The sequence below is a fragment of the Asparagus officinalis genome, chromosome 1, assembly GCF_001876935.1.
Source record: "Asparagus officinalis chromosome 1, Aspof.V1, whole genome shotgun sequence".
Taxonomy (NCBI): domain Eukaryota; kingdom Viridiplantae; phylum Streptophyta; class Magnoliopsida; order Asparagales; family Asparagaceae; genus Asparagus; species Asparagus officinalis.
The window spans coordinates 77,810,961-77,829,667 of record NC_033794.1 but is presented as its reverse complement, the minus strand read 5'-3'; the positions used below and the strand labels follow the sequence as shown (position 1 = coordinate 77,829,667).

The window sequence follows — 18,707 nt, the reverse complement described above, 5'->3', positions numbered from 1 at the left end:
AAATATCCCATTCTCCTGATGCGATCATACAGTTTGGGACCAGGCTGATGCACACCACATTCTCCTTCGTGTGCTTCCTTAAGAACTTCTTCTGCTTCTTTGTTCGAAAGGCATCGGAGTAACAAACCATCGTACCCTCGACGGTATAATGTATGGGTCTCGGTATTATAGAAGAATCTTGGTGCTCTTCGGCGGATTGATTCTCTTTCTTTTACATCCTCTGGCAAAATACCATACTGGACGTAGTCAATGATGGGAAAACGCCAATCTCGGGACTCAGACCCAATTTGAGTTGAATTCACCTCCTTGGCATTTATGTTTCCTCCTTACTGTGACTAATAGTTCAGTTTCGGGAGGCTGCGCAAGTGATACCGCTAGTGCTGCCAGTGCATCCGCATAAGCTTTCTGGAGACGGGGGATGTATTCAATATAGAATTCTTCAAAAGAATCTGCCATTTTGATGGCCTCCTGGTGGTACGGGATCAGGTCTTGGTTTCTGACTTCATACTCTCCACGGACTTGGTTGACTATCAATTGAGAATCCCCAAAAGCTTCGAGATATTCGACCCTCAGCTCCTTGGCGAAACTGAGTCCAATGAGAAGCGCGTTGTACTCGGCTACGTTATTGGAGCACGGACTAGTCAATGAATAAGCTCGAGGCATCACATGCTTCCCCAGGGAGATTAAGACAACTCCAACCCCGGAGGAAACTGTAGAACCTCCCGGGGTTATTACCATGTTAACTGACCTTGAGGCACCATGGAAATATAATTGCCATATTTGTTGGTACGACGTAGTATTAACCTCGTGGGTTTCGTCCGGCAAGTCATCATATACTTCTGCCGTATCTGTGGTCGGGTTTGCCGCCAAAAGATCGCAAATTGCTTGTCCTTTGATCGACTTCTGTTGCTTGAAGTGCAAATCGTATTGGGATAAGAGAAGGGCCCATTTCGCTAACCGTCAATTCATAGAGGCCGGTTGCGTCATAAATACCCGTACTGGGTTAACATTGGAAATGACGTAAATCGTCTGTCCAACTAAGTAATGCCGCATCTTTTGCATCGCGAATACCAATGCGAGGCATTCTTTCTCAATCATCGGATATCGAGACTCGGCGCCTACCAAGGTCCGACTTAGGTAATAAACTGCCTGTTCGTGACCGTTATCGTCGTCTTGTGCTAGTAAAGCACTTATCGAGTGGTTCATCGCCTTGATGTAAATCAAGAACGGTTTACCCGATTTCGGTGCACCGAGAACAGGAGGATTCGCCAGATACGTTTTGATATCTTCGAATGCTTTTTGGCAGGCATCGTCCCAGATGAATGACACCCCTTTTTTGTTTAGCTTAGAGAATGGTTGGCACTTCCCATAAAGGTTTGAGATGAATCGCCGGATGTAAGCTAGCCGCCCTTGCAATCCTCTGAGCTCTCTCAGATTTCTAGGAGGTTGCAGTTCGTGTATCTCCTTCACTTTGTCAGGATCGATATGTATACCTTTAGTGGTGACGACGAATCCAAGGAATTTTCCGCTAGACATTCCAAGGAAGGATTTAGTAGGGTTCATCTTTAACTGATGGCTCCGCATGAGATCGAACATCGTCTTCAAGTCCTTGATGTGATCTTCTTTGTTGCGGCTTTTTACAACCAAATCATCAACGTAGCACTCGACTGTTTTCCTGAGATGTTCTTGGAAAATCTTAGTCATCGCTCGTTGATACGTGGCGCCTGCATTCTTTAGGCCGAAAGGCATTACGGTGTAGCAAAAGACACCGAGGGGCGTTCTGAACATTGTATGTTTCTCGTCATCTGAATGCATCTTGATTTGGTTATATCCTGAAAACCCATCCATGAAAGACATTCTCTCAAATCCGCATGTATTGTCGATAATGACATCCGTGATTAGGAGAGGAAAGTCGTCCTTTGGACATGCCGTATTCAGGTCCCTGAAGTCAATGCAAATCCTGATTTTACCGTTCTTCTTCATGACTGGAACGATATTGGCTAGCCAATCTGGATGTTGCTCCTCTCGGATAAATCCTGATTCGATCAATTTCTTAACCTCTGCCTCAATAGCTTCCATAATCTGCGGACGAAACCGTCTTTGCTGTTGTTTGACAGGTTTGGCATCCGGCTTGATATCGAGGCGGTGCATTGCCACATTGGGGTCGAGCCCTGGCATATCCTCGTAGTTCCAAGCGAAGACGTCAATATACTCCCTGATGAGAGCAATTAACTCCTCCTTCTCATTTGGGGGAAGGCTGTCACTGATGAATATGGGCTTCGGGTTGGCCTCGTCACCCATGTTAACTTGGACTATTTTATCTTCAGTGGGGGGTTCCCTCTGTTCGAACCTATCACCATACTGCATGTTCAGGTGATGAACCCACGGGTCTTCCCATGTTGGTATTTGATCGTCGTCTTCCATTGTGGACGGATCAGCTGTAGCCATGTTCGTCATTAGGGCTTTGAAAGCTTCCCCCAGACTGGTATCAGAATCCCAATCCGAGGAATCTGGCGAATTTCCATCTTTGTATTGCTTAGATGATTGGTCATTAATTAACCAGCAGCATTCGTCTTCTGAAGAAGATTTATACCCTAACCCTCGTCCGTATTTATAATAATCATCGGGTCTACCTTTTGGTACATATGTCGCTTTGGCTGGAACACGAGGACCTCGATCGAAGTATAGACCTTCTCCGAGTGTGAAATCATATCCCTGCTTTTCTATGAGCTTGCGCGCTTCTGGACTATACTTAGGTAGATGCCGACCAGGTTTGTCATCATCCTCATTTTCACTTAAGAAATGATCTGGTAATGGGGAGCTTTTTTCTTTACCGTAAATCACTTCTTTTGCGCCTCTTATTTTTTTCGGGACGACCATGGTTGTTCCGAAAGAATGTTGGAGGCGTTCCTTTGTTATATAGGATGATCGAAGCGGCATATACAAATCAGGATTATTGTACAATTCTTTTATCACATCATCAAGAGACAGGGAGTACTCTAAATCGTTATTTATTTCATTATCGGCAAGTTGCCAGTTATAACTGCCCTCTGACGTTTGTTCATCGTCAAGGTTGATTACAAAAGGTACAATGTTGTTTAAAACATAACCTCTATTGTAATCAAATCCGGCTTTGATATCAGCTTCTTCTCCGCTGTCCGTGCCATGGGCCGATGATTCAGTATCGGATTTGTCACCATAAAGGAGAGAATCAGTGAAATAATTCTCATACCCTTTGAATGGTTGCTTATCCGCGACCACCGTCCTAACCTTATTATCAGTATCGACATACTTTAAACACTGATGGAGTGTGGAGGGAATTATAACATTACTATGGATCCAAGGCCGACCCAATAGTAAGTTATATGAAGTTTCAGCATCAATCACATAACATGTGACTTCCGTCTTCAAATCACCCATTTGACACTTTATCCGGATTTTACCTAAAGGTCTTGACCCGCTGGTATTGAACCCGTAGATAACAGTGCCTGTGGACGCCAACTTGCTAACTGGAATACCAAGGAAGTGCATCAAGCGAAGCGGCATAATACTCACAGCAGAACCCGGATCCACTTGGATTCGGTTGACTTTGCTGGAGCCGATGTACCCGATGAAGTATAGCGGTCGATCGTGGTTCGAATTCTTCGTCTGCATATCCTCTTTGGTGAAAGTAATGCAGGGAAGGTTCTTTGTCGCTATATTGCATTGTTGACTCAGCGGTTCTGGCTCTTCAGGCACCGGCTTGATTTGAGTCAGAAACACCTCTGAATTGGCCAAAGCTTCTTGCAAGGCCTCCCTAGTTTCCTTGGACAACCGCAACAACTCATATGGCGTTATCCGTGCTGGAATGTTGGCTAGTTGAGCCATTATATCGAAGACTTGCGGAGTTTTCGAGCTTTCCGGTTTGTCTCTTCCAATCGGGCGACTGAAACGAGACTGCTTCGGATTCTGAACTTCCTGGGGATTCTTCTCTTTCGGTTTATTCACCGGCTGTCGTCGAGCCTCTTCGCCCGGTGTAGGACTTGTAATCACCCCCATCTCCGTGAGAGTTTTGGCTGGTCCCCGTTTATTCACCCCCTGCTCACTAGGTGGTGGATAGTTGTAGTGATATTCATTTCCGCTTCGGGTCGCAAAAACTTCTTGTTCTTCTTCAGAGAGCGGGAAAGCTAGGATTCTTTCGTCATCTTCTCCTGGGATAGCAGAGACTCCGCAGCAAGACTTCCCTTTCCCTTTGGACTTCTTCTTGGATGACAACCCGGCCCATTGTTCATCTTCAATGAGATCAGGATGAACCCATAGGATTTTACCGTTTGGGGCTGTGTGTAGCACAAGTCCTTTTTGGCGCTGTCCATGTGGGTCATCGTTCACTGTCTTCATCCCTACTTTGGTGATGCGCTCCGGTTTAAACCATGTTGTGGGCACCGATCCAAAGCTGATTGAAACCGCGTTTGCTCTGACATTTTTGGACGGCTTCGGGGTTATGACGCCTACATCAATTAGCACCTGGATCTTGTCCTTGAGGTGGTAGCACGACTTGGTAGGGTGATGGACCGCTCTATGGTATGCGCGATACTTCGGGTCCGTCACTTTGCTAGCCCCTTCTTGATCCACAATCGTCGGCAGCTGGATTTTGTTATTCTCCAACAGGTACTTAAAGATGCCGGGAACCTCGTCATCTTTGAAGGAATACACTTTAGGAAACCTCGGCTCCGAAGATTTCTGCTTCTGAGGCCGTTGTTGCCATTGCCCCCGAGCTTGTTGTGGTGCTTGTTACTGCGGCTGTTGCTGAGGTTGCAATTGGAAAGTTTGATTAGCATCAACTGCATTAGCATGTGCCTTACCTTTCCCCCGTGGGACGAAATTTTGTTGCGGGGCATTATTCGCCTGTTGGCCTCTCTCCGCCTTCTTTCTTCTGAGGAATCGCTCGGCTTGCTCTCCTCGGACCTTCAGATCCTTCCATGTCTTGGACGGTGCTGTCCCCATTGCTTCCAACACGTCAAGTGCGAGGTTGTTGTGGCAAGTCTGGAGGATGAATTCCTCGGTGATCGCGTCCCGACAGTTCATCGCCTTGTTCCGGAACCTCTTGACGAAGGTGTCAACCAATTCCCCGTCCTTCTGTTTCTCGTCAAGCAACGACCCGATGGATATCTCTCTCATCAAGCAACGAACCAATGGATATCTCTGTGTCGTCGTCGAAGAAGTTAGTGAGGAATTTAGTCTTCATGTCGTCCCAGCTATTCACGCTTCCTGGCTTGAGGCGGCGATACCAGTCGAAGGCGGCTCCACGAAGAGTGCCAACGAAGGACCGTACCATCAGAGGCTCATTACCAGAGATAACCCCCAGGTGTGATTTGAAGTAAATCAAATGTTGAGTGGGTGAACCCATCCCATTAAACGGCATGAAGTTAATTAGATTGAACTTCGCCGGATAAGGGATTGATTCCCATTCTCTTGGGTATGGACAAGGAATGCCTGTTTTCTTCATCTCTTGAGCGGAAATCAACGTATTGATTTTGCTCTCGAGGTTTTTAATCTTCAAGTTTTTACCTGTGTTTTCGCTAGCATTCTCATTACCACCCCCTGTATTGACGGGAGGATTATTGGCATTATGCGTCTCATTCGCATTTGTGTCCTCATCTTCCAAATTAACCGGGTTACGACGACTTGGCTCGCCTTGCTGGTTCGTCAATGCTTGGATTTGTTGGTCATGCATTTCTCTCATGTTTTGCATGGCCATCTGTATTTCAAACCTGAAGGTTTCCTGATGCTTAGCTAAGGCGTCTTCAAGTATTTTGGCCACTTGCTCCGCACTTATCATAAGTGCCTCGCGGGATTGTCCCTCGCTGGATACCGTATTATCTGATGCAACCGCGGAGCCAGCATCAGATTCTTCATCTTCTGAAGGGAGTCTTGTTCGAACCCTACCATAGGTTGCCCGCTTGATGGTTCCGGACTGTAGATGGGTTCTAGGCCGGGATGCTTTCAGAATCGACTCGAGATTATCCCGTGCCGATGTCCCTTTGCTGGTCATATTGGTGGTGACACTCGGAAATTCTCCATCTTCAACCACCGTTCTTCTTCGTCGGAAACGCCTAGGCCTTGGTTTTGACGTTTCGGTACTAAGTCTTTTGAAAACCGAAACTCGTTCGGGGACCGCCTTGATGCAGCTGCATTCAGACAATACTGCCCGAATGAGTTTGGAACAGGGGCATTGAGTTTCCTGTTCTCGGGGACTCCTCTTCCTGGTTTTACTCGTACCCCCAACACGATAGTACAATTCATTTGCTTGACCTATCGTGTGTTGGCACGACTTCTCAGGTATAACATTATCGTCATCAGACGGTAATGTTTCCTTCTGAGGGTGAACTGCCTTCCTCGGGCTTTCGAAAGTCACGCGCCTAGAAACATGCCTTTTTGGGCGTGAGTTCTCGGCGGGCTCCTGGACTTCAATGCGCAAGTTAGTGCGCATGACTGTCCTGGTCTCTTTGTCATGTTGGAGGTGACGGCGACCCCCAGCATGTTGCGTCGTCCGGGGCTTCTTCATCGGGCCCAAACGATCTTGAACAGGAGCTTTGCCTCTCTCGTCGGGAATCGGACCGAGGCGCTCCAAGACTGACTTTTTCCTTCGGGATGATTCTGCATGATCTCCCGGAGAAGCTATTGGGATTACCGACGACTTTGGTTGATTCACCGGAGGTTGAACTTTGGCTGGAGGCTGCTTCGGCCTCCACACTTGGCGGGTTGATAGCGGCTTCTTGGCCACTCTTTCTTTCTTCAATTCCTCGGCCTTCTGCACAAGGATTTTTGCTTGTGTAAGCAATGCGCGGCGTTTGTGAATCCACTCTTCGAGTGTCGAACGGTTCCGTTTGATCCGGATCCATTCGTTCATTGGCGGCTTGGAGGAACCGTCATTCTTCAATTGTTGAGGCTGTTTGCCTCTCCTCAACACGTGACGACGAAAGTCAACACGTGACGACAAAAGCCAACCTACGCGGTTCAAAACCCTAAGGTGGACGCCGGTCAACGCGTAACCTTGGGTCAACGCCGGGCAGCGCGTTGCGACAGAAGTCAACACGTGACGACGAAAGTCAACACGTGACGACAAAAGCCAACCAAAACCCTAAGGTGGGCGCCGGTCAACGCGTAACCTTAGGTCAACGCCGGACAGCGCGTTGCGACAAAAGTCAACACGTGGCAACGAAAGTCAACACGGAACGACAGAAGTCAACCCACGCGGTTCAAAACCTTAAGGTGGACGCCGGTCAACGCGTAACCTTAGGTCAACGCCAGACAGCGCGTTGCAGCAAAAAGTCAACACGTGACGACGAAAGTCAAACACGTGACGACAAAAATCAACCCAAGCGGTTCCAAAACCCTAAGGTAGACGCCGGTCAACGCGTAACCTTAGGTCAACGCCGGACAGCGCGTTGCGACAAAAGTCAACACGTGACGACGAAAGTCAACACGTAACGACGAAGCTCAACCCAAGCGGTTCCAAAACCCTAAGGTAGACGCCGGTCAACACGTAACCTTAGGTCAACGCCGGACAGCGCGTTGCAGCAAAAAGTCAACCCCCAGTGATTCGGAGCCCCATGTCAACACGATGTGACAGGGTTAGCAAGTTCAAAAGTCAACTCAATGACACGAGCCAAACTCAACTCATCAGCTGTAAACTCGAGACTCCAACGACGGCCAGGCGATAAACGCAGCGCCGGAACAATCTCGGTTATTCGACAAAGCACCGGATAAACCGAAGATCGAAGGAGCCGAGAGTTGAAGCAAACCACAGGTCCCTTAGGCCGACTGAAGGTTGGACCAATCTAGGTGGCTCGGCCACCGAGCCACCTAGAGGTGGCTCAGTTTTGGCCGAGTCCCCTAGGTGTTGGGTTTTCTGTCTTTCGGTTCTGTCCGTGATCTGGTTGTGTGGTTGATTTAGACTCTGATTCATTGACCTGATTTGGCAGTAAATCCGATTCTGAGTTCGAGTCCGAAACTGATCTTGATTCGATCGTGATTCGTCCGAGTCCGCCCTCGGATGGATGACTCGTTGACTCTTCCACCCGTTAGCTTGATTCTGCACGCGAGTGGATCTATTCCGTTGTTTGCGTGTGATTCGTTAACCTCGTCGCCTCGTTAGTTCGTCGGTTTGTGCCGAGCTGTGTTAAGGAACCTATAAGCAATTTTATACACCTACAGAGGGTCTTAGTATTCCAAAGGCTTTCCACCAAAGTATCAAACCCAGATTAAGGCACTTCTGCAAGAGAAGATTGGCTATTTAAGATAAAGACTCCCAGAAGTTACTGTCAATATGGCCGATAAAGAAAAGTCAACACAACGTTCTAGTCCCGACTGTTTTCCAGGGATATCCTAGCATATAACATGGCTCCGACGGGGGATGATCAGACGTAGGGACTATCAGAGGATGCAGAAAGGACTATCCTTAGATGATGAAGTGTCGAACACTTGCTCCGTAGTCGCGTCTGACAATATAGTGTCTATCATGGGACTAACCAGAGAGGCATTCGCAATCACTCCTGATTAGTTTGCTCAAAAACTTTAAGAAGCTCTAACCAAACAACATGAAGAAATTAGAGCTGAAATGAAGACAGAGATGGAGTTGTCCATGCAGCAAATGAGAGAGTTGCATGTTCAAAGACTTCGACCACCAAGTCCACTCAGCGGGTTGATTCTAGTCATCACACTACATCTGTCACGCCCGTTCAAAACGGTGCAGACGACAGTGATCTAGAAGTGGATGAAGTCATCATTGCTGATTCACCCCTCAATAACACTAGGGATGGTTTAAATGATCCTCCCAACAATAATAACACTGGGGGTGGTTCAATTGCACCCCTCAACAGCACTGGGGGTGGTTCAATTGATTTTTCTCAATGTCCTCCAAAAGAAGATGTAGATGAGTACAAGAAGATGAAAGAGCTAGAGAGTAAGGTTAGTACCTTAATGTCCGCTCAAAAAAGTAAGAAGACTGGCATTCCGTGTATATACCCAAGAGAGTGGGAGTCGATTCCGTACCTGTCAAAGTTCAATTTAATCAACTTCATGCCATTTCAACGAAAAAGGCACACCCATTCAGCATTTGATTTATTTCAAGTCCCACCTAGACGTAATCTTTAGCAATGAACCCTTGATAATTCGATCATTTATAGGCACCCTTCGTGGGGACGCCATCGATTGGTATCGACGTCTCAAGGCAGGAAGCATCAACTGCTAGGACGATATGGAAAACTCATTCCTTAGCAATTTCTTCGATGATGATACTGAAGTGTTAATTAGAGCTCTTCTAGACGAGAAACAGAAGAACAGAGAGTCAGTTGACACCTTCGTTTCAAACACTTCCAAAATAAGGCGATGAATTACCAAGATTCGGTCACAGAGTAGTTCATACTCCAGATTTTCCATCACAATCTCTCCCTCGATGTCCTCAAAGTCATAGGGGTTGTCCCCTCAACCACCTGGAAGGAATTAAAACTGCATGGAGAACAGGTCGAGTGCTTCCTCAAAAGAAAAAAGGCCGAGAGAAGCCAGCTGACAGCACCCGTGATTGCTATTGATGTTAATCAAACGTCACAACAACAACCTCAGAAACAACAAAGGTCTCCCGATTCAAGGTTTCAGAAGGAGTATTCTTTCAAAGATGATGAAGTTCCAACCATCTTGAAGTACCTACTCGCCAACGACAAAATCGAGCTACCACCTATTAAAGATCAGGAGGGAGCTAAGAGGATTACGGATCTAAAATATTATACATATCACAGGAGGGTTTTTCATCCAATCAAGGCTTTCTTCAGCCTCAAAAATAAAATCCAAGCCTTAATTGACTCCGGCATCATAACAGTAAATCAAGCCAAATAAAGATGACTTATCCTCTGACAGGTATATGAGGTTAAACTGTTCCTCCTATTTACTCCAACGGGTATACGAGTATAAATTGTTTCTTAAACCTCTAACTAGTATACGAGGCTAAATTATTCTCTACCTTTGATAGGAAGTTCATAGAGAATATTACACATAATATTCTTAAGGATAACCCGACAACATGACTGAATATAATTGGATTCAAGTTCGCCAAAGAGCTGGGGGTGAAATACCTTAGTGCGTTCCAATGGAAAGTTCCTAGAGAATACTACACAGGGTATTCTTAAGGATAACCCAAAACCAATTGATTCTTAATCATGATAAAAAATAATTAAGAACCTCCCAATGTGGCTATTTAATCATTTCCAAGATGATTAAAACCATCCCACTGTGACTCCTAGAGCACTCTTTCGTCGAGACGAGATTCAATGACTTCATCAAGTCAATTTTCCCTCGCAAAACCATCACTGTGTAATTGTGAAGTGCTTGACAGTCCTCCATCATAAAATCCCTCACTGATCAAATCAATTGATGGTGGATCCACAAAATTCTTCATGATTACATCCACTCAAACTCCTGCTGTGCCTGTGCACTGAACACTTCCATTGTTAGAATCCAGACATAGTATTGGAAATTTCAAACCCTCTCGTGTTAAAGTCCTTGCAACTTAACACTAGAAACTCCTACTGTATTGACACAGTGATCTATATAAATTAGCACTCCCACTGTTATTTGTACCACCCCACTCCCACTCAGTCAAACCTTTAAATAGTTAGGACTACAATCAAAATCCTCTCTCGATTCCTTCCATAAACAAGAGGTCCACTTTCAAATTGAACGATCAAACCTTTAAACAGTTATTGTCTTCTCAAACTACTCATTCGGTCAAACCTTTAAACAGTTAGGGCCAAAGCTAAAATCTCCTCTCGATTCCTTCCATGAACGAGAAGTCCACTCAAATTGAATGATCAAACCTTTAAATAGTTAGGATTGTCTCAACTCCCATTTGGTCAAACCTTTAAATAGTTAGAGCCAAAATCAGAATTTTCTTTCGATAAACGAGAATCTTCCACCCACAATCAGGCGATCAAACTTTCCTACAGTTAAGGTTATTTCAAAATTCCCGCTTAGTCAAACCTTCAAATAGTTAGGGCCGAAGTCGGAATTTCATCTCGATAAATGAGAAATTCATTTTTAGATTAGGTAACTAACCCTATAAAAGTTAGGGTTATCTGGATCTTTTTGATTCTCGGAGTGGAGATCACACTCTTAGTTTTACCTTCTAGATTCTCGAAGTGAAGATCCCACTTTGAGTTTCTTTTGTAGCAGGAGATAGAATATAAAATTCTTCCTCTCTAGCACAGGGTTCGTCTTTTCCCCAAGAGAAGGCAAGATAGAGATAGAATATAAAATTCTTTCTCTCCGGCACCGGGTTCGTCTTTGCCCAAGAGAAGACACCACTAAAATCTATGTCTTTCACACATGGGGGACTTTATCTTGATACCTAATTAGAGATAAGTTTACATCTAACACATGCTGTCGGGTGGTTTGTTCTCGCGAAAACGATCAAGTCTACATATTCAACATCGTAGTACCAAAAATCCATACCTTTTATGTATGTGGGACTTTATCTCCATCCCTAAATAAAAATAAGTCTGCGTCTAACACATGCTGTCGGGTAGCGTATTCCCGTGAAAATGGCAAAGCCCACGTATTTGACATCATAGCAGATTGTTATTAATAATGCTGAAATCCATGTCTTACACGCATGGGGTACATTATCTCGATCCCTAATTAGCTATAAGTCTACGCCTAACACGCGTTGTTAGTTAGTCTTTCGTCGTGAAAAAAGATACCAGAATCTATGCCTGTGGGATATTATCATGATCCCTAATCAGAGATAAGTCTACACCTAATACACGTTATCGGTTAGTCTATTCCCATGAAAAATAACAAGCCTATGTATTTAATATCATAGCACTAAGTCTAAGAGAATTTATTCTTTTAGCACAACGTTATATGTAGAACGGATTTAGACAATTCACATGCTAACCCGATTCAAACGGTAGTCAGTAAATGCTCATCAAATTTGTTGATGGCTGAGGGTTTGTCAAAAATCCTATGAGTATTATGCGTATCTATTCTAAACAGAATGACTAATCATAATAAGGTACAAAAGTCACTAACGCATCAGCTTCACCAGTTGGTCACGTGACTTGAACAGCTAAGCTAACCTCAACTCTAGCCGAAGCTTCTATAATCATTGGAGCCTTGAACATATTTTTAAGGATGATAACTTCAGATGTTCGGCAGTTTCAGAGATAGTAGCTGTATCAGCACCAACGGCTGGTCCTACAATCAAATCTCGCACAAAGATCTCAACCTGGCGAGCATCCAATGCATACTTAGCTCGCTCTTCCCAAGACTCCAACGAGTATAAGATTATAAACTGCTTCTTCCCTTACACTCCAATGAGTATATGAGTATAAAATGTATCTTCTTGAACCTCTAATGGGTATACGAGGTTAAACTAATTCCCAAAACTCTAAGGAGTATATGAGTATAAACTGATTCTCCGCGCTCCAACGCCTTAAGAGCTTAAACTGTGTAGATTCCAGCTAACGTATGAGTCTAAATTATATTCACACCAATCAACACATTGTAATGAGAGTCAATGCCGATTAATGCGTTGCAATGATAGTCAACGCCTGTCAACGCATTTTAATGAAAGTCAACATCGGGCAACGTGTTACAAATGAAAGTCAACACCGACCAACACGTTACAAATGAAAGTCAATGTTGATCAACGCATTGCAAATGATAGTCAACACCGATGAACGTGTTACAATGGAGGTAATACTGGTCAACGCATTGTAACGAAGGTCTATGCCGGTCAACGCGTTAATGATTTTCACTGAAATAAGGCTCGGGATGAGATTTTAGGTCAAAAGGATAATCCTGAGAAGTTCAATTGTGATTCAGATACAAATTTTTGATGATGATGATCAGTTTAACATTGATTCAATGACATGAGCTAAATTCAGAAATCAATACACCAACTTCATTTTAAGATTTCGATGACGGTCAGACGATAAACGCAACACCTGAAGAATTTTGGCTATTCGACAAAATACTGAATAGACTGAAGCTAAAGAAGTCTAAGAATTAAAGGTTGGGCCCATCATATCCAAAGAATTTTAGTATTTTCTATAAAAGAATAAGGCTGAAACACTTTGAAGAGGGTATCTATAGGCGTCAAATTGCCTATAGGTCCCCGCACGCAGCTCGAGATGAAAAAAGATGATGAACGTCATTATCCAATTCAAAGAGGATTATCAAATGCTGTAGAGAAGCTAACAAGCACATGAAGCGAGTCGGTGAAGTGTACGAGTCAACATAATACGTGAAACGGCAAAACAACAAAGAAACAACTCAGCCAGGAGCTGTGTTTTGCCCAAAAGGGGCAAAATACCATGTGTGTCTCACCCACACCATGTGTGTCTCACCCATGAGAAGTTGTAGGTCTCTTTTCTAGCTTTCTAATGTATCTTGAATCACCTTATTTCAAGATCAGAGGAGAGAGTTGGAGCCAAAATACCGAAGAAAGTACAAACTGTCTTGCACATGTGCGAGATACCCCAAACTTTCTCGCACAAAGAACTAAAATTTTGGTCATGATTCGATTTGATTCTGAAGAAGCTCAAAAAACAAAGATTGTAGATTTTTTCCGTCATCTTTCCAACACAACTTGAATCACCTCATTTTGAGGTCAGACTTGAGAGTTAGAGCTAAAATACCGAAGATAGTACAAACTAACTCGCACATGTGCGAGACACATCAAACTGTCTCGCACAAAGAACTTAAATTTTGACCATAATGTGATTCAATTCTGAAGAAACTTAAAAGACAAAAGTTGTAGGTTTTTTCTTTATCTTTCCAATGCAACTTGAATCACCTTATTCTGAGGTCAGATGAAAGAATTAAAGCCAAAATGCCAAAGGTAGTATAAACTATCTCGTACATGTGCGAGACACCCCGAACTGTCTCGCACTCGGGACACATTTTTAATGGTTTTTGATCAGTTTTGATGGTTCCAGAGCCTCCCTAATTGCTTTGAGGCTATCCCTAAATGTGGTTAAGCAGTTATTAACTAAGGATAAGGTCAAATCATCATCTCCTATCCTAAAACGCTACATCCGAAGCCTATAAATACAAGCTAAGGGTCTTATACACGGGAGATCTAATATAAGAGGCAAGGTGTTGTCAAATTGAAGAGTGAATCACGAATTTTAGAGGAGGGCTAGCGATATCTTGGCGAACTCCAGCATAAAGAGGGAGCTATTCGAAGGATCTGAGGCTCGTTTCATCATTCCTTGAGATCAGACTTTGTTTTGATCTCGAAAAGAGTAGTAATCTTACTTCGTTGAGATTATTTACTTCTGCGATTGTTTTCTTTGTGAAGCAAAAGTATTAAACTTTTGTTCTGTTAACCGGATCTGATCCGTGATGATCCACGGATAAACCCCGGCACAGGCAAATATCCAATGCAAGCAACGGGTGATAAACGTCCTCTGCGTGTGTTTCTAGAGAGTTGTATTTTTCTTATTTTCATTGTGTAAGAAAGTCTTATAAAAAGACTAACTTTACTTTGAATATGTAATCAATAAACGTGTAATGGATTCAGTAACGAAAACAACTTTCGATGCAAACAACTATCTATTGTGATAATCAGACAACGAGTGTTGTGGCAGCGAACTCGTTGTTCAATGGAAAGAAACAGACTATCCGTCTGAAGCATGGCTATTTGAGAGAACTCATCTGCCAAGGAGTAATCTCTGTGATTGACGTCCGGTCTTCAGAAAATGTGGTTGATCTTTTGACTAAAGGTCTGAAAAAATGACATAATTGAAAGGGCATCTGCTGGAATGGGTCTCAAAGTTTTGTGCTGGTTCAAGTCTCTGCGATACCATGCATCTATCTTTTATTCAGTTGGTCTAAGGGGGATTCAAGTCCTTGCGATATCTACCTTATGCACAACGATTAAAACAATGGCACCATTACACGATACTAGTTTAAAAACTTATGGGGGATTGAGCCTACCTTATTCGTGCGTGTATATATATATATATATATATATATATATATATATATATATATATATATATATATATATATATATATATATATATATATATAGTATATATATATTATATATGTGAGCAAAATGGTCAGATTGGTATATTTTTGTAGAAGTTTTTGTGACATGTTGGTATATTTTCTTTTAGTTTTGTCAGATTGGTATATTTTGTCGACTCCGCGCATATAGGCCTTAAGTTTGGCCGGAGTTACTGTTCTGATCAGTGCTGACGGGATTTCTTGCATAAAACCCCCTCATTAAAACGCCCATCACATGCTCCTTAACCGCCTGCCCTCCATCTCCGCCTGCTCCTCTGCTCCCCCTCCTCCCCCTCTCCCTCCTCCTCCTCATCCTCTTCAACCTTCCCCTCTCCCTCCTCCTCCTCATCCTCTTCCTCCTCCTCATTAGACTCTTCCTCCTCTTTGCCAACCGCACCCCAATTCTCAAAGGTCCTGTCAGCTTTTCCACCAAAATTGCCCCCAAAACCCTCCAACTTGCCCTCTTGAACCAACCCCAATCCTCCCAATTACTCAATTCAGCACAAGGAGCTTCAATTGAGCCTTGGATGAGATGCAAGACATCGGATTGCAGTTGGTATTGTGAAAGGGTTGAGGTATTTGCACTTTGAGTGTAGCCCAAGGATCTTGCATCATAGGTTGAAGCCAGTGAATGTGATATTGGATGTGGGTTTTGAACCGAGATTGGGGGATTGTGGATTGGGGGGATTGCTTCCTGCTCGAGTCGATGCTTTGGGCTGTGAGTGTTATGTTACTCTAGAGTGCTTCCAGAGTTGTAGGTAAAAACTTTAAATGTTATTAGCATTCCTCATCATCAAGCCCGTGATCCCAGCCCAAATTTAATAATGAGGAGGAAGAGGATGATGAGGAGGAGGGAGAGGGGGAGGTTGAAGAGGATGATGAGGAGGAGGAGGAGGGGGTTTGGAGCATGATGGGGTTTTAATGAGGGGGTTTTATGCAAGAAATCCTGTCAGCACTGGTCGGAACAGTAACTCCGGCCAAACTTAAGGCCTATATGGCGCCGGAATCGACAAAATATACCAATCTGACAAAACTAAAAGAAAATATACCAACATATCACCAAGTCTCTACAAAATATACCAATCTGACCATTTTGCCTATATATACGTGTGTACATATCCAATCTAATATTAATATATTTAATATCCACATCTATGAATGAAGATATGCTTGAGTTTTTGGTGGGCTGCTTTATATGTGGTTCACGAAATCTTACTGACTCTTCACCATCCAACTACCAGACACTTTGGGGATTCCGGGACCCAGACAACACACAGGTGTCAGTAGGCATGCCCATCATATCCTATAAGAAGCGTCTCACTCTCACCTCTCCTTCCAAAGATTGAATCATAAAGTTTCAATAATTTCCATGGAGGGAGCATTTAATGATCGGCAAGGAGACAAGTATAGATCTCATTTATATGGAGACGGAGAGAAAGAGACTCAGTGGAGGTTTGGTTCTCCTCCCAAGTATGATGTTGTAAACAAGCTCTTTGAGCAAGGAAGAACCAAGGTGAACTGATTCTGCTCTCTCCCCATTCAAAAATCCTCTCTTAATTTCTTTCTGTATGTTGGTTTGCAAGGAAATCAGTATTTTTAACAATTATATAGTATATATTGATTTTCTTTAAAATATCTCATACCCAACTATATATGTAATTGAGTGTCGTTAATTAACTAGAGATATATACTCATGATTGGGTAGTCATCTATGTCCTCTAAATTATTTCTTTTATTTTTTTAAACTTTCTGAACTACTTTCTATTAAGGCAACAAGGTAATATTTATTGAGAGATGCAGAGGGTGCTTAAGTGCCAATAAAATAAAATAAAAAATTATGGGGGTGTAACTAGTTGTGTAGTTACACGGTGTCTAGATGTCTCACAGGATACCCGTGGATTTTCTACTTTAATTTATAGGTATCTTTATTTATTTATTTATTATTAGCTTAGGTCACCATAAAAATTAGGATATATAGGACTTTAATAAGAAGGATAAAATTATAAAATTATCTATATAGATCTTAAGCACAACCATGATAAATGGGTCATCACTGAAAAAAAATTTGCTCTTGTCACTAGGTGTAAATAGGCAACATAGTACAAAATGTATTTGAAATTAATAACCTTTTAACAAATGATAAAAAGATTTTGTACAAAAGAAAATGACATTTTTCTTACGACATTTCAAATTATCATGCAAATATTATTTTATTAATTTATTATAATTATTGTTTGATCTATAATTCTATATATCATGCAAATATTATGTTATTGATTTATTATAATTATTTGCAGGAATGGCCCAAGGGGTCATTAGAGGAGACAGTGCAGAATGCCATAAAGACATGGGAGATGGAACTCTCTCACAAGACCCGCATTCAGGACTTCAAGACTATCAACCCAGAAAAATTCCGTTTTCTCATTAATGGTAATAAATTTTTTTAAAGAATTTTTTGTTATACTTTTTGTTTATCGGACCAAAGTTTTGAGAATAATTATATGTAGTCCCGAGGGCATAAATTTCATCAAATCCCCCTAGGCTTGGTAGTTAGTTTTTCCTTTAATTATTACAATGTTTCGAAATTTCACTTTAATTTCAATATGCTTTGTCAGAAAACTCTCAAAACTAACATCGTCAATTCAAATGTATCACTTTCAAATCAACTATGGAGCTACTGTCAAAGTATGAATTACCCCATCTTTAAAAAAAATCCCTCAATCCCCATAATTTGGTATTTCTAACATTAATTATACACTACAGGAAGAAAGGGGTTATCAGGAGAGGAGACCCTGAAGCTAGGGAGTTATAACGCGTTACTACAAAGCTCGCTGCCGGAAGAGCTACAGTGCTACATGGCAGACAAGGAGACATTTGAGACATCGCACGATGTTTTCCACACGGCATTCCCCCGAGGGTTCGCGTGGGAGGTGCTAAGGGTGTACACAAGGCCGCCGGAGATTGCCTTCAAGTTCCGGCACTGGGGGTTCATGGAAGGGCCTTACAAAGGCCATGCACCTACCGGAGAGATGGTTGAGTTCACCGGTCTTGCTGTTATGAAGGTACGTAAGGTACTACTATACACTCATTGTGGGTTTCAATAAACAATGGTCTGTGTATTTTGGGCTTAAGAATGAATATTATTGTTAAATTGGTATTATCGAGAACTACACACCAGATGATTAGAATTATAGGATATATATACACAATACACACTAGGAAGCGGTGGCTACACACTAGGAGGCGGCTGAGGCGGCTATAGGGTGGCTGGTATGATATTTTCTGGCACCCCCTTCAAACTCGTGGTGGATCGAACACCAAGAGTTTGGACAAGAAATAGCGAAACGCGGAAAGAGTTTGAGCCTTTGTAAATAAATCTGACACTTGTTCCTTAGGGAGAATATATGAGTGTGTAATGTTTCCAACAACATACTCCTGTCGAACCATATGACAATCCATCTCAATATGTTTGGTACGCTCATGAAATACCAGATTTGTAGAAATGGAGATTACACTCTAATTATCATAGTATAAAGTGATAGGGAAAGTAACAAAGATATCAAGATCTCGTAGAAGAGTGCGAAGCCATTTCGGTTCAATTGTGGTGTCTGCCAACACCCTATACTCGGACTCCGTACTAGAACGAGAGACAACGA

The 18,707-nt window shown here is 42.9% G+C and overlaps 1 protein-coding gene across 1 annotated transcript; it reads left to right on the top strand.

Moving 5' to 3' along the window:
* On the top strand, positions 16,375-18,188 carry LOC109842909 (pathogen-related protein-like). Its single transcript, XM_020411828.1, has 3 exons — positions 16,375-16,564; positions 17,349-17,481; positions 17,815-18,188. Exons 1-3 carry the CDS (start codon positions 16,421-16,423, stop codon positions 18,153-18,155), a joined length of 618 nt encoding a protein of 205 aa, XP_020267417.1. The 5' UTR covers positions 16,375-16,420; the 3' UTR covers positions 18,156-18,188.

What these genes read in the sequence shown, in the direction of transcription:
- LOC109842909 (XM_020411828.1), top strand. Translation starts at nt 16,421, where the DNA reads ATGGAGGGAGCATTTAATGATCGGCAAGGAGACAAGTATAGATCTCAT. An exon ending in TTGAGCAAGGAAGAACCAAG is followed by an intron (nt 16,565 to 17,348) that starts GTGAACTGATTC and finishes AATTATTTGCAG; the next exon opens with GAATGGCCCAAGGGGTCATT. An exon ending in ATTCCGTTTTCTCATTAATG is followed by an intron (nt 17,482 to 17,814) that starts GTAATAAATTTT and finishes TATACACTACAG; the next exon opens with GAAGAAAGGGGTTATCAGGA.